Source organism: Cervus canadensis, chromosome 7 (genome assembly GCF_019320065.1).
Source record: "Cervus canadensis isolate Bull #8, Minnesota chromosome 7, ASM1932006v1, whole genome shotgun sequence".
In the NCBI taxonomy this organism is placed as follows: Eukaryota; Metazoa; Chordata; class Mammalia; order Artiodactyla; family Cervidae; genus Cervus; species Cervus canadensis.
The window spans coordinates 16,975,794-16,993,141 of NC_057392.1; the positions used below are offsets into that span (position 1 = coordinate 16,975,794).

The 17,348-nt window shown below is 36.2% G+C and overlaps 1 protein-coding gene across 1 annotated transcript in view; it reads right to left on the reverse strand.

The window, feature by feature from the left end:
• BRWD1 (bromodomain and WD repeat domain containing 1) overlaps nt 1-17,348 on the reverse strand; it is a 123,660-nt gene that overhangs the window by 18,731 nt on the left and 87,581 nt on the right. The window contains exons 33-38 of the mRNA XM_043474437.1: nt 16,451-16,523; nt 15,359-15,400; nt 13,470-13,616; nt 12,369-12,521; nt 6,318-6,484; nt 1,913-2,139 (exon numbers count right to left, since the gene is read on the reverse strand). Coding sequence (XP_043330372.1) covers nt 1,913-2,139; nt 6,318-6,484; nt 12,369-12,521; nt 13,470-13,616; nt 15,359-15,400; nt 16,451-16,523 — 809 coding nt within the window. The remainder of the gene's footprint in view (nt 1-1,912; nt 2,140-6,317; nt 6,485-12,368; nt 12,522-13,469; nt 13,617-15,358; nt 15,401-16,450; nt 16,524-17,348) is intronic.

A 17,348-nucleotide genomic window follows, 5' to 3' on the forward strand; every position in this document is an offset into this window, starting at 1 on the left:
AAGCGAGTATATTTTTTAAAATGGTTTCAAAGAATAGCTGATAATACTAAAAGGTACATAATCAGCATTGGAAATCAAGTTTGTTCTCTTATTTCTGAAAGTAACATATTAATACTGATTTAGATTCAGAAAATAAGAGTTTATATACTGATATTTTATAAACAAGCTTTCATTAAAATTTTAACAAGCCCCACGATAGTGGGGCTTCTTCCTGCTTCTGTTTTGAAGTATTTCCTATAGAAAAGACAGTCACTTCAAGTCCAATATTTCAGCAGGCTTTCCAGGTGTCTCTCCAGCAGTTGTTCCTAACAGCATCTTTGTACCACACATGCTTCCAAACTCAAGAAAGAGCATTTCAACATGTGACACACATATATATACACACACACACACATACACACAAAGGTAGAAAAGGTGTGAGATGAGTAAGATAGGAAACCAAATTTCCTGTTCCTTCAGCCAGGCATGTCTATCACAAAACAAATATTCCACCAAAATGAGTGGGGACATATTGTTAAAGGACAAAATCGTGCTCCATAATACAACCCAATTCTATGTCAAAGAACAAAGTGGCTGATAGAGGAATGTGTATGTGCCATCTCCTGCATTCCACGTCCCATCATTCTGACTGTGTTTCCAGATTCTTCTCCTTCCCCATGTATCACTGTCAAACTGATTCATCCTCCTGAGACAGAATTCATCATGTGATTCCCTCAAAACAAGGGACCCTATTAAGTAATCCAAACTTCTCTGTAAGGCTTGCCATTCTCTAAACTGAGGCTGCATTCTACCTGCCTGATCTTACTGTTTTAAATCACAACAGTAAAGCAACCTAGATGCCCATCAGCAGATGAATGGATAAGGAAGCTGTTGTACATATACACCATGGAATATTACTCAGCCGTTAAAAAGAATTCATTTGAATCAGTTCTAATGAGATGGATGAAACTGGAGCCCATTATACAGAGTGAAGTAAGCCAGAAAGATAAAGAACATTACAGCATACTAACACATATATATGGAATCTAGAAAGATGGTAACGATAACCCTATATGCAAAACAGAAAAGAGACACAGAAGTACAGAACAGACTTTTGAACTCTGTGGGAGAAGGTGAGGGTGGGATGTTGTGAAAGAACAGCATGTATATTATCTATGGTGAAACAGATCACCAGCCCAGGTGGGATGCATGAGACAAGTGCTCGGGCCTGGTGCACTGGGAAGACCCAGAGGAATCGGGTGGAGAGGGAGGTGGGAGGGGGGATCGGGATGGGGAATACGTGTAACTCTATGGCTGATTCATATCAATGTATGACAAAACCCACTGAAATGTTGTGAAGTAATTAGCCTCTAACTAATAAAAAAAAAAAAAAAAATCACAACAGTAATCACTATACTATCATGACAAGTCACCAAAATCACTCAGAACAAACTCAAGGATGTACATAACACAACATCATTCACAGGATGTTCACAGTCTGTGTCAGCTTCAGTTAAACTGAAGTTTAGTAATAACTTCAGTTATTACCAAATGGTAATAAAATAAACAGTATTTTTTATTTTCCATGTCATCAAGCCTTAAACTTACATGATTTAAAGAAATTTTTCCATGTCAAATTTTGCACACAAAGTATGATATTCATACCACATTATTTAAAACCTGAAGGATTCAAATTTGCTTAAAATGTGGCTGCACCATTTGCAAAGAACAGCATTTATCAAATATAATTAATTATTCCATGTGTTACTTATGTCTCTTCTGTTAAATTTTACGTTCCTTGAATATCAAGACCATGTCTTACTTCTTTATTCTTTCCTCAAAATCCATAGTAACTAGCAGTGTTATAAACTGTCATAACTATTATAAAGCAGTGTTACAAAATGTTGTGAACACACAACATTCCATTTCTCACCAGATAATGTAGAACCATTTGTCAGAGTGACAGGTCTATTTCTTCTCCTTCTTTCTGATGATGCTGCTGAATCTGAAGAGTCACCAGAAGAAACACCTGAAGAGACACTAGCAGTTGTCTTGCGGCTTGTGGAATAAGCTGTCCTACTTGAGGTAGGCTGGATAGGAGAACCTATGAACTCAGAAATTACTTTTGTCTGAGATTTTAAACGCTTCTGCTTGGTATTTCTGGTCAAAGATAGGAAAAATAAAACAACACTGAGCAAAACAGAGGATGTCTAAATAACAGTGTATTATTAAAGAAAAACTTTATGATCAAGACACTGAAATATTCATTATTAACATCTTACTCTAGCTTGGGTTACTATTCTTTCACTTTAAATTTGACATTGTTTTATTCCAAATTTGAGTAATAAACAGATGATCTAAGTAACAGTATTATAGAAAATCATACTGAATACCTTAGATTCTTTGGATTAAATGCTAAGAAGAGCCAACATTTATGTTAATACAGGCATTCATTTATATGATATATTTTTTAAAGTTGTATGTGTAATGAAATTTGTGATTTTTTATTTATTTATTATTTTTGGCCACATAACTGCCTGTGGGATCTCAGTGTCCTGACTAGTGATTGAACCCAGACCATGGCCGTGAAAGCCTGGAGTCCTAACCACTTGGCCACCAGGGAATTCCCTATATTAAGAATGAGATTCTCAATATGACAATATTCCCTCTAGGCTCATTTTTATATATTCCTAAAGACAGTATAGACTTCCCTGTATTTCAAACGGTAAAGAATCTGCCTACGATGCAGGAGACCAGGGTTTGATCCCTGGGTTGGGAAGTTCCTCTGGAGAAGGGAATGGCTACCCACTCCAGTACTCTTGCCTGGAGAATTCCATGACAGAGAAGCCTGGCAGGCTACAGTCCATGGGGTCACAAAGAGTTGGAGACGACTGAGTGACTCACACACACACAAAGACAGTATAAAATCAGGAGAAATCAACAAAACCTGAACAGAAAGAACAGAGAGGCAAAAGACAGATCAAGCTAGCTTTTTTCTGAGACTAATATGTTTACATCTAAGTGCCAATTCACCGTATTGATTCCTGAGCCATGTATTATGGTGAAAAAAAGATGGAAGTTTAAGACAATCTGAGTTTAAATTACAGATCTGACTAATATTCATGTTTTTTAAAGATAATCCTTTAAAACAAAAGATTTGGTTTTGTTTTCCCTTAAAACAAAAACATAAAGGTGCTTTTCCTTTTAGGAGTATCTAAGGCATCTGAGCTTAAAGATAACCACACTCAACTATACTGCAATTTTTTGAAGGAAAAAAAAACAGTAATTCTTTTAAGCAGTAACTTTATCATAATTAAGAAAATTCAAGTTTTCAAATGTAAATAGACCGTTTTTAAAGGCAAGCAGTTTTCTAGTTTCCATGTGTTAAATGCAATCTGTCAGTTACAAATGGGAGAAGGACAGATGGCTGCAAAATGTATTATCTTGATTTCCTTCCTTTATTAAAAAAACGAAAGGATTTAAAAAGAAAACTCAAGTTTATTATGTCAAAAATTTAACTTCCATTAATATCAAACATGGGCTTCCCCAGAGGCTCAGTGGTAAAGAATCTACCTACCAACGCAGGATGCATGGGGTTAGATTCCTAGGTCGGAAAGATCCCCTGGAGAAGGAAATGGCAACCCATTCCAGCATTTTTGCCTGGGAAATCCCAGGGACAGAAGAGCCTGGCAGGCTACAATCCATGGGGTCGCAAAGAGTCAGACATGACTGAATGACTAAACAACAACATCAACTAGAGAGTAATATAAGAAGAAATAATTACATGCTTACTGCTGCTGCTGCTGCTGCTAAGTCGCTTGAGTCGTGTCTGACTCTGTGCGACCCCACAGATGGCAGCCCACCAGGCTCCGCCGTCCCTGGGATTCTCCAGGCAAGAACACTGGAGTGGGTTGCCATTTCCTTCTCCAGTGCATGAAAGTGAAACGTGAAAGTGAAGTCGCTCAGTCGTGTCCGACTCTTCGCGACCCCATGGACTGCAGCCAACCAGGCTGCTCCGTCCATGGGATTCTCCAGGCAAGAGTACTGGAGTGGGGTGCCATTGCCTTCTCCGAATTACATGCTTATACCTATCATAAACTTGACTTTTAACAGTAGACAAGGTGTAGTAGCTCAAAATGAACACATTCTCTTTGTATCCTATCCTTTATGAATAAAAAATGAAGGAAGCCTCAGAAACCATTGGGAGACAATTACACACACCAGCATATGTATAATGGGAGCCCCAAAGGGCTTCCCTTGTGGTTCAGTTGGTAAAGAATCCACCTGCAATGCAGGAGGACCTGGGTTTGATCCCTGGGTTGGGAAGATTCCCTGGAGAAGGGAAAGACAACCCACCCCAGTATTCTGGTCTGGAGAATTCCATGGACTGTAAAGTCCATGAGGTCACCAAAAGTCGGAGACGACTGAGCAACTTTCACAGGAGACAAAAGGAGCAGAACAAAAATATTTGAAAACATAATGGCTGAAAATCACCCAAATCTGATGAAAACAGTACATATCCATAAAGTTGCACAAATTTCAAGAAGGATAAATTCAAATCCACACTTACAGTCAGCTGCAAGATGAAGACAAAAAAAAAAATCTTGAAAGCAGCAGGAGAAAAACTGCCTGTGTACAATGGAAGGAACCTCAATAAGATTAATAGCTGACTTCTCATCAGAAACACTGGAGGTCAGCAGGCAGAAAGATGACATAGTCAAACTGCTAAAAAAGAAACACCGCCAACTGAGAATTCTATATACAGCAAAACTAGTCTTGATAAAAGTGAAATTAAGACATTCCCAGATGAACAAAGATTAAGGGAATTCACAGCTAACATGTCTGCCTTATAAGAAATAGTAAAGGACTTCATAGACTTCCCTGGTGGTCTGGTGGTTAAGAATCTGCCTGCCAATGCAGGGGACATGGGTTCAATTCCTAGTCCCAGGGAAGATCCCAACATGCCTCAGAGCAACTAAGTCAATGTACCACAACTATGGAGCCCACATGCTGCCCACACACTGCAACTGCCGAAGCCCACATGTTCGAGGGCCTATGCTGCACAACAAGAAGCCACAGCTGTGAGAGGTATGCACCTCACACAGCCCCGTCAGCTGTGAGAAGCTCGTGCACCACAAGAGAGTAGCCACCCCTTGCTGCAACTAGAGGAAGCCACATGCAACAGTGAAGACAGAGCACAGCTCAAAAAATAAATAGGGAACCCCTGCTGGTCCAGTGGCTAGACTCCATGCTCCCAATGCAGGGGGCCAGTTTGATCCCTGGTCAGAGAACTAGATCCCAAGTACCTCAATTAGAACCCAAACTAGCACAGCCAAATAAAGAAACATAAATAAGTAATTTTTTAAAGAAACATTAAAGGATTTTAGGTTGAAAAGAAATAAAACCAGAGGGTAACTCAAATCCACAAAAAGAAATAAATGACCACTGGGAAAGGTAATTACATAGGTAAATATATTGGGTTGACCAAAAAGTTTGTTCTGGTTTATCCATTAAGATGTTACAGAAAATCCTGAATGCGTCTTTTGGCCAACCCAATCTAATAGTATAAATAATTTGTTTCTTCTTTTCTTAACTGATTTGAAAGGCAACTGTATAAAACATATAAAAGTATAAACTGTATGAGAGTTAAGGGCACAAATAAGAAGGGGAAAAGAGCTAAACTGAAACAAAATTCTTAAATCTGTGAGAATTAAATAGTATTAACCTGAAATAGATTGTTTTCAATTTAGATGCATGATGTAATCCCCAAAACAACCATGAGGAAATCCATCAAGGTAACAGTGCACATTCTAAATGTACATGAAAACAACTAAACACTGAAAAACTCAATCTCCACATTTCAACACTTTAAACATCTATAAATGTGATATTAATGCAAGCTACAGTCATAAATGACAGAATAATTTACTATAAAAAAAGAGTAACTCCTGCATTTTATATTTCTTCTCTACAAGTAATCTCCAGTGAAAACATATACATTACATCAAACTGGCACTTTACCTTACACAATCAAATGCTCAGTAGCCATATCTAGTAATCATTTTACTCTCTGCATTAAAAAAAAATTCTTATGCGAAACATAAATAATATTTTGAATAACCCTTAGTAAGACTTAATTGATGTTTCATTAAATGCTTACAAATTTATGTCATTAAAAATCACCACAATAGCTCTATATGCAGAGAATGCCTTCAACCTATGAAAAGTGACTATTCCTTTCTGTTCTCTAAAATGATTAAGCATTTCTAACATAACAGAAATCAAGTATCACAACCTGATTTAAAAACTGCATACAGAGACTACAATAACCAATTCACCTGATATTTTTGTTAGCCTGATTGACACGGTTACAATTTTGTCGTCTCTTAAACCTCTGGCTTCTTCGAAGTTTTTCACTGAATTTTTGACCAATTTTAAAATCAGAGGAGATTTTCTTCATTTTTTCTTCAAATAAGGCAGACAATCTCAATGTCATACTGTAAATCTGCAAGGACATGAAAGCAAAACTGAACTATAAAATCTTATATTTTTACAAATAAATTTGTAATAATCACTGAGGTACTTGTAATCTTGTAATCTATTATATCACTGTTCTAGATAATGGCTGGTCCTTATTTTATCTATTTCCCATCCCTTCCCTTCAAGGACACTGAAGTACCAAATACACACCTCTCTGATAAAAAGGAAGTAATTTTAAATCAATTAACCCTCTACAATCTTGGGTTTAGATCTGTATGTTTTCAGTGGTTTTCAGTTGATTTTTCCCACATCTACATGTACAAACCTCCAAAATGCCTCCTTCTCCTAAAGTTGTATAGGAAATTGATTGGTTTTATGGTTGCTATTTAGGCAGCAAAAGGGCAGTGTCTCCTTGGGACAAGGGAACAAAAGCACTTCCACACCAGTCTCTACTTGAAATCTGAATGCCTCTTATGCCACTTAAGATCTAAATTATTGTTAGAAAAAGAGATGGCTTGCATCCAGAAGAAGACATTATGCCCTATAACCTTAATTATGTAAGAAAGATTATGTTATAATAACTTTTATAATTAAAAACATCAAATTTTTAAAAGGACAGCAATGCTACTATAAATAACTTTTGGCATAGCTATGTATTTACAGGAAGTACTATGCATTCATCCACAATCATTCCTGAAAATAAAATGTAAAAATATTTAACAAAGTTAAATATCAATCACTCTGGTGCATGGTGGAGGAAAGTGAAGAGACTAACACTGGAGAACCTTTAAAAAGTATGTAAAATATGTGACTTTCTCATATTTATATATATACACACACGTATATAGGTATCCCCCACTTTTAAGAAAGGTTTACTTTCTGCCACTTCATTTTTATAAAAGACCTACTTTATTAGTATCTCTTTTCACTAACTCAAAGAAATCCAAAGATTTTCCCTTTTATGAAAAAAGGTGAAAAGAGAGTCCAGCATCTGTTTGCAACAAGCCATTACAGAGGCACAGCGAACCGCAAACAGCAAGAGCAGCGCCACCAAGCTTCTTCCCCAGCAGCTACTCTCGCCATCTCAGCAATGTGTCACCACAGTTGTGATTTTAGTTTTTAAAGTGACATCCCAAACCAGAGAGAAACATTTATTGTGGTTGCTGAGGCTGCACTGACACATCATCACCCACAGTCCATTGACAACATTAGGGTTCATTCTTGGTGCTGAATATTCTATGGGCTTTGACAAATTTTCCCTTTCAACAGCCTTCTAGTCAGCGAAGTTTTGGCAGGGAGATCAGCTGATACCCCTTTATGGGGGAATCCCTTACTTATGATTCTCTTTTTCTCTCTTGTTGTCTTTAAAATTCTCTATGCTTGACTTTTACCATTTCAACTATGCTATGTCTTGGTATGCATCTATCTGTTTGTGATTCATTTTGTTTAGGCAGGTCGCCATAGTTCTGAACTGTGTCTGAGAGCATCTGAGTTTTATCTTGGTGTATTCTGTGCATCTGTCATTAAGATGTGTCCTAAGGTAACTGGTTCTTCACCTCACACCATTTCACCTAAAAAAAGATTTCAAAGGAATGTTCTACCTTCAAATACAGGAGGAAACCTATACACACAGACACACACATACATATATATACACACACACTCAATGAGTATATGTGAAATCTGTAATCCCTCTTATCTTTGAAATGATGTTTAACAGTTATTTCTAGTATTTTGTATACATATTCAATTTACTCTTTTTCTTCAAACCTGAACTCTAGCATAAGTCACCAATTTTAATAAAAGTGATTCTGTTCCTTAATTGTATTAAGTTTGAAACCCCTGAGAATCTTGAATTATCAATATATATGAAAATTTTATGAAAATATATATGAGATTTTTCATATATATGAAAAATCATCTAACAAGTGCTAAAATTATCAGTTCAACATGAATATGGGCATGTCTCAAAAACACCCAATTATCACTATGCACAGTGGTAAATCGTAAAAGACTGGTCAGCAATGTACAAGGATACCTGGTTTCAGCACCACACTGTACTTTATAAATTTCACCAGAGCAATTAGAAAAGAAATAAAAATAACTCAGGTTGGAAAGGTAGAAGTAAAACTATATCTATTTGCAGATGAAGTGATCCTATGTAAAGAAAAAATCCAAGATTCTACAAGAAAGCTATCAGTGCTAATAAATTAATCCAACAAAATTACAAGGTATGAGAACACCACACAAGAATCTGCCACCAACAATGAACAAGCACAAAAGGAAATTAAGAAAGCAACTGCATTTCAAATAGCATCTAAAACAATAAAATATCTGGGAATACATTTCACCAAGGAGTGGAAAGTCTCCACTGAAAATTACAAAACCTTGCTGGAAGAAATTAGACCTAAATAAATGGAAAGGCACCTGGCATTAAGAGACAGAAAGACTTAGTGATGTCAAGACACCAATACAGTCCAAAGCCATCTACACACTGAATGCAATCCCTATCAAAAATTCAACTTTTTTTAAACAGAAATGGAAAAAGTCAATCCTCACATTAATAATGAATTGCACCCCTGCATTGCCAAAATGATCCTAAAACAGATCAAAGCAAGAAGACCAAAATTTCCTTTGTTCCAAAACATACTACTAAAGGTACAGTAAGCAAAACATTTTAGTACTGACATACCAGACAGACAGAGATAAGAGACAGACAGAGACTCATATGTACAAACCAATGACCAGAACTGAGCTCAGATACAAACCAATCTAACTATCTACTAGCAAATTGATTTTCAAAAAGGGTACTAGGCCATTTAATAGGGAAAGAACAGTCTCTTCAACTGATTGTGCTGTAATACCCAGATTTCTACACACAGAATAAACTGGACCTCTGTCTCACTCCATACACAAACAGTAACTCAAAATGGATCAATAGCTTAAATATAAGAACTAAACCATAAGAACACATGAGGTCAATCTTTATGATGCTCAACTTGGCAATGGATTTATTTTTTTAACTCTTTTGACCACTATTTCCAAACACTTGCCTCTATAAATTATTCCTTAATATACATGTATTCTCCAAGTATTCTTTTCCACAGTTAATTCTGTCTATAAAAAATAATTAAAATTGGAATTAATGAGTCAAATGGCACTTATTTTTCAAATTGCTCCATAACAGTGTCACATACTTATAGGCTCTGTGACCCTAAGCAGCAATGCGTTCTTAAATATGAAACCAAAAGCACAGAAACCAAAGGGGGAAAAAAAAGTTGATTAATTAATAATTTTAATTTTATCAAAATTAAAAACTTCTGTGCATCAAAGGACATTATCAACAAATAAAAAGACAACCTACAGAATGAGAGAAAATAACTGGAAAACACTTATCTGATAAGGACTTAATATCCAAAATATATTTTAAAATTCTTACAACAACAAAAAGACAAAATTCAAATTAAAAACTGGGAAAAGCTCTTGTAATATATATTTTTCCAAAGAAGATAAACAAGTAGTCAATACGCACATGAAAAGATCATCAACATCATTAGCGTAGTGACTATATTTTGTTTTTTGTATTCTTGATGCTCTGGCATTTGAAGTCTTGATCCTGGAGAGACTGCCCCTCCCAGGGATAACTGATAGCAAATGACTCTTTCACAGGTACACCTCTGATACAGAAATCAATCAATCCAGAGCTCACATACCTAACCATCTTCTTTATCAAATTCTCATACACCAAGCAAATAATATTCCCGCTACCCAAATCACCCCAGATTTGGGTAACAGTCAGATATCTAGAGACCACACCTACAAACCAAAGCTCCAATTATTGGTACCAGCCAGTACTAGACTGTTTGCTCCATTCTGTCTTGCCTTCCTGTGAAAATCCCAACGTAGGCTCTGTATCATGCTCTTCCCATCCCTTCCCTCTGCCAACTCTGCCTACTGATCAACTTTGATCCATCCCCATGTGGCCTGAATGTTGTATCACACTTCTGGTCCTAGGGATCTGTAAGCATAAACTTCTTTCTTCATGACAATTCATATCTGCATGTCTTCTCATATCTGATAAATATAAATTCCAGGTACAATTTTTAATAAGTCATAACAAATACAAATCAAAACTACAATGAGATAATACTTCACACTCACTATGATGTCTATAATTTTTTTTACAAACAGAAAATAACAAATTTTGGCAAGTATGCGGAGAAACTGGAATCCTTGGACATTGCCAATGGGAATGCAAAATGGTCTAGTCATTATGGAATATAGTTTGGTGGCTGCTGAAAAACACAGAATTACCCTATGAACCAGAAATTCCACTCTCAGATATATACGTAAGAAAATTGAGGACAAGAACTCTTACAGATTCTTGCATTCCCATATTCACTGCAGCATCAGTTACAACCACCAAAAAGTAGAAAACAATTCAAGTGTCCATCCACAGATTAATGAGCCAAATGTCATACACCCATATGGTGGCATATTATTCACCCCACAAAATGGAACAAAGTTCCAAAACAGGCAACAACATGGATGAACCTTTAAGATAATATGCTAAGTGAAATAAGCCAGACACCAAAGACAAATTCTGTATGTTCAATTTGTATGAAATATCTAGAATAGGCAAATTGACAGAGATACAAAATGAATGAGAAGCTATCAAGGGCTGAGGAAGGAAAGAATGTGGAATTGGTTGCTTACTGGTTATAGAGTTTCTGTTTGGGGTTATGAAAGAGTTTTGAAAATAACAGTGATGGCTGCTCAACACTATGAATGTAATTTATGTCACTGAATTGTATACTTAAAAGTGGTTAAAATGATAAATTTAATGTTATGTATACGTAACCACAATTTTGAAAATTTGGTCACATAATACACCAAAACCCATTAATTGTGCACTTTAAATGGGTAAGCTATATGATGAATCCTCAAACACGTATTTTAAACAAAACGGAAAAAAAGACATGAATGAAATTTATTTTCTCTCTGGAAGGAAGTCTCACAAATGGTGAATATTGATGAAAACACAAACTGAGAAAAATGTTAAGACTTGCATGTCAAATTGATCCAATAAGCAACCTGGATATTGAATGTGAAGGTTCTTAAATTAAGATAAGAATTAACAATATGGGTGGAGTCTGATAAGTAATGAAGGGGAAGTGAAATTAAGATAAAACAATTAATTAGCAGTAACAGTCACCGATGGCAGAGAAAATGCTATAGCATCAAGCAAGTATTTTAATTTTAAAATCTTACTCTCAAAGCATTGCTGTTTTTTTCTAATGATCCAGCACACTGACTGTAAGGGTTTATGAATACTCACTGAGAATATATATACAACTTTGTGTACTTATTATGCTTCAACAGATTTTGAAAAACTATCCAACATGTAACATTTTAACAAAAATTTAGGAGTGTCCACAATGCTGTTCCTAACTAATCAGATGGCTCACATGTTTCTTCTTCGGATCCAAATTATTAGCATGCATTAGTAGTCCCATCCCCATCTCAGATTTTCCCTTTCTTACTTGCAATATTTGTCCAACCTCTATAACTAAGTTCCCGAAGTTCCCAATCCACTTTTCAAGATTCCTGTATGTAAGAGAACAGACTTTTCTCACTATACATCCAACACAAATCTGTTCATTTTTCACAGGTCTCCTCACTGGTACCAATCTTCTGTTTATAAAACCTTAGGAAAGACAAACACTGTCGCCAGGAAACAATGCTTCCACAACAGATACTTGGGCTGTGGTGAAAGCTCTATTCTTAAGAGCAGTCTTATTATACTCACTGTTCTTTCATGTTTCCACCTCTACCAAACAATAGAAAATCATCATCTACACAGATCACACATACTTTTTTTTTTTTTAATAAACCACTCTTAAAATTACCTTTGATCTTTTGTTTGGTGTATATGCTTTTGCATTGCTAAATATCAAACGGATGTCTTTGCAAAATTCCAAAGGGCTGTCATAGTTTCCTGCTTCTAAAGTTTCCCTTACTGTTCCAAAATCCATTGGAGTATCTATAATGTCCCGGTAATCCTAGATTTTAAAAACAATAATTAGTTCAAAAATTCAATTCCTGTTTTCAGAAATGCAAAAGTGCATCAAATCTCTAAAACATTCAAAATGACAGAAGAGAAAAAGGTTATAAGGATCTTAAAAATCATTAATAATTTTAAAAAAGACATTCAAACAGACAAGAAATGGAACAAAATTATATAGTTGGAATCAGGATATGAAATTGTTTTTATTTCCTTCTGTATACTCTACTATATAATTTCTAAGCTTCCTACAGCAAATTTGTGCTTTCTATCTTTTAAAAAGGTCATTTTTTATTTCCCTGTTACAAAGTGGAGAGTGACACTTTTTAAAAAAAAATCTTTATTTGGCTAAGTCAGGTCTTAGTTGCAGCATGCTGGACCTAGTTCCCTGACCAGGGATTGAACCCTGGCCCCCTGCACTGGGAACAGGGAGTATTAGCCACTGCACCACCAGGGAGGTCCCAAAGAGAGACACTTTTAACCAATTCCTAGTTTTCCCAGGGTTAGGCCTACTAACCCTCCGATAATGACGGGTAACATTGGTAACTAAGTCTTACCCAAGGTACAAGGTACAATTTCTTAAATTCTATTAATTCAAGAAACTGTAAAACAACTCTTCCACTGCTGTCTTAGTGGTAAGAGACAAAGTTAACATTAAGCCTAGACATCTCACTTTTTGGTTGCTGGGTTGCAAGAAGCGGGGGTGGGGGGCAGGCGGGCGGCTACGGTTGTTTTTCTTTTTTTTTGTGACTATGCCTTGAGGCTTGTGAGATCTCTCTAAGTATCCCAACCAGGGACTAACCTGGGCCACAGCAGTGAAAGCCTGGAATCCTAAGCATTAGGCCACCAGGTAATTCTAGACATCTTACTTTTTCATTTAAACACCCCTACCCTAATCTCCACACCAATAAGAAAAGCACCAAACATTCAAATAATGACAACTTACTGGATATTCAACCAAATCAACAGGTTGTCTAAATGGTTCAGAATCTTCACATTGAAAAATTAAGTTCACTAGTTCTTTACACTGTTTCTTCCAGTTGTTTTCAACATAATTGGTTGTTTTGATGCTCCTTTTTTTCCAATCATGAACCTAAAAATACATTTACAATATTAAAAGTTTTCTCAGCCTTGGAAAAGCTGCACTGTGGTATGGTATGGTACAGTAATGGTAAAAATCTAACTGAACTGTTGTCTTCTGTACTATGTCAAATATGTCATTATATGATTTTCTATCTACTTGTGAAAAAGTCCACGTAAAAAAACAAACCAATAATGTCATATCTGTTACTCCAAAAGCACATTTTCATTCTACCACTTATCTCCTAAGTTTAAGAAATGTTTTCACAGAATATGAAGTACCCACACTGGATAGCATAGTAGGCAGAATAATATCTACACCTTGGTCCCAAAAACCTGCGACTGTGGCCAAAGGGACTCCACAGATATGATTAAAGGAGTGGATTTTGAGATAGGGAAGTGGACCTGGATTATCAGGGTGGGCCCAATGTAATCACAAGAATCCTCATACAAGGGAGGCAGAATGGTCAGAGGCATACTGGGAGATGCTATGCTGCTGAGTTGGAAGATGAAAGAAGGGGGCGATGAGACTCCAGAAGCTGGAAAATGCAAGGAAATTACTTCTACCCCAGTTCCAGAAAGGAACACAGCTATGCTGATACCCTGACTTCAGTCCAGTGAGACCCACGCCAAACTTCTAATCTATAGAACTACAAGCTATTTTTATTGCTTAAGCCACTGAATTTGTAATTTGCTACAGCAATCATAACAAACACTAAACAGATAACTAAATCCTTAAGTCTGTTTAAAAGTGAAATTATATGAAAATGACTATTCAAGTCTTAACTTTTCAATGTTATTTGAGGCAACATATTATGAAAATTGATGTGACAGAAAGCTTAAATTTAAGCAGCATTCGAATGAAATTTAAAATAAGCTAACATTATTAAGCATTTTCAATTAATAACCTTCACTTTTAATTAACATGTTACATTAGAACTTTTTAAGAACTGCTGATGACACAATTTTAACTCATCCAAAACTTTCTCACTTTATTCTCCCCTACCCCTCCAACAAATTCTCATGTTTTTAAAAGGTCCAGTCACCAAATCCTAGTTTTTCCACTGAAGTTCTCATCTTTTTCCCTTCCCCTCTGTTCCTAGCCAGCACTACGTTTTTGTTTTTTTTTCAAATGGCCACATGGCAGAGTGGCTTGTGGCATCTTGGTTCTCTAACCACAGATTGAATCTGAGCCCTCAGCAGTGAAAGCAAGAGTCCTAACCACTGGACAACCAGGGAATTCCCAGCCAAAACTATTCTTGACTAGGTTTCCCAACTTTTACTTAAGATTCTTGCAATGAACTCCTAACTTTAATATATTTAGTACCTATTCTCTTATCCTTCAGAATCTACCATTTTGGCTATGAAAAGTAACTCTACTAAAAATTTAAATGAAATCCTTGGTTTTTAATATCATAATCTGCTCCCAACATAAAGGCTAGATACAACCACTTGGCTTGCTCCAAAATTCAACCCCTACACTATCCAGGCCAGTGTTCTCAGTACCCACTGACATGCCATACTTTCCTACTTTCTTAAACCCTATACTATTTGAATTTCCTCTTCTTACTCTCTCTCATTCTGAGAACACAGAGCAAATCCCAACTCTTCCACTAACCTTACCTAGCCATCCACCTTCCAGTGATTTCTCCCATTTCTCTTATAATATTCAATATACCTTTTCAAAGACAACACCTAAAATCTTACATTGATATTAAATCAGACAACTAAGGTTAATCACACAGATTAACTTACTCTCCTTCTTCCAGAAGATGTTTTAGGAAGATCACTATCATCCTAGGAATAAAAATCAGAGCACTTTAAGTGGTAAGATTGTCATTAGGCATGCAATAATCTTAACATAAAGCCTATCAAAAACTTTTTAAATCCTACAAGGGTTGTAACTTGATAACAGAACCTCAAAAGACAGACTATCACATGATCTTCATGGCACTTGAAGAAACCGACCCTTATTCTTAATAATCCTTTACATTCCCTAATATAAATATGCACTAATTCCAAAATATAGCTATAACAAGTTGCTCTGTGCACATTCACAGAAAACATGCACAGGACAAAACTTAGAAACAACAGTCTCCCACAGATGCTTACATTATGTAAACTACACGTTTTATCGCCTAAATCACATATTAGCATACTCATTTATATTCCAATATTAAATTAGCATGAAAATCAGTGAACCACGATAATAGTTTGTGTGGAAACTGACACCACAGAGTATCCTTCCTCCAACTACATACAACAACCTGATTTTGTATGAAGTGAAATTACACAATACCATGGATATCTGCTTTGTACTTACACTTCAACACCCATCTTGAGTGAAGGACTTTAGGGTACTTAAAACATAGTAATGTTTACTGATTTTTAATTACAATTAAATCCAACTCTCAGATACTGACTTTTTTTTTGGCCGCACTATGTGGTTTGCAGGATCTGAACCCGACCAGGGACTGAACCCAGGCCACGGCAGTAAAAGCGCACAGTCCAACCACTGGACTGCCAGGAAATTTGCTCAAATACTGATTTTACCAAAAATATTTCCAAGGTAGTTCTTATACCACATCTTTCTCTACCTAAACTTTGGAAAGAGAACATGTTCCAAACCTAAATTACTTCTCTAGACTTTACTTGTTTATTTAGTATCAATTATTGTCTATTACCTCATTGACCATCTAGATAATTTTAAACTGTAGTTTTATCAAGTGCCCTATTTTCATAGTTCACTGAACTGATACAGGTAACCAACGTTTTCTACTTCATTCTTCATTCGAAGTCATCATTTGAAATAAACAAAAGCCATTATAAAATTCACAAACTTCATACCAAATCCTCGGCATTTTGCTCATCATTTTCGGAACTGTTAGAAAGTTCTGAGATATTTATACAGTCTTGATTCCTAAAAGACAATTTTTTACTTTAATAGTATGCAAATGTAGTTCTTGTTTCTGAATATTTAAGCTACCTTAAGATATAGCTCCCCAACTATGCAAACAGCTCCCCATCTATGCACACACAATTAAAAGCAGCAGAATATCAGGTTTTCACTCTATCCTCTGTGGAAACAATTAATCGTACTAGAATACTGAAAGTAATTTTTTTCAATTAAGTATGTTATGCAGGTCAGGAAGCAATAGTTAGAACTGGACATGGAACAACAGACTGGTTCCAAATAGGAAAAGGAGTACATCAAGGCTGTATATTGTCACCCTGCTTATTTAACTTATATGCAGAATACATCATGAGAAATGCTGGGCTGGAAGAAGCACAAGCTGGAATCAAGATTGCCGGGAGAAATATCAGTAACCTCAAATATGCAGATGACACCACCCTTATGGCAGAAAGTGAAGAGAACTAAAAAGCCTCTTAATGAAAGTGAAAGAGGAGAGTGAAAAAGCTGGCTTAAAGCTCAACATTCAGAAAACTAAGATCATGGCATCTGCTCCCATCACTTCATGGGAAATAGATGGGGAAAGAGTGGAAACAGTGGCTGACTTTATTTTTCTGGGCTCCAAAATCACTGCAGATGGTGACTGCAGTCATGAAATTAAAAGACGCTTACTCCTTGGAAGGAAAGTTATGACCAACCTAGAGACAGCATATTAAAAAGCAGAGACATTACTTTGCCAACAAAGGTCCATCTGGTCAAGGCTATGATTTTTCCAGTGGTCATGTATGGATGTGAGAGTTGGACTGTGAAGAAAGCTGAGCACCAAAAAATTGA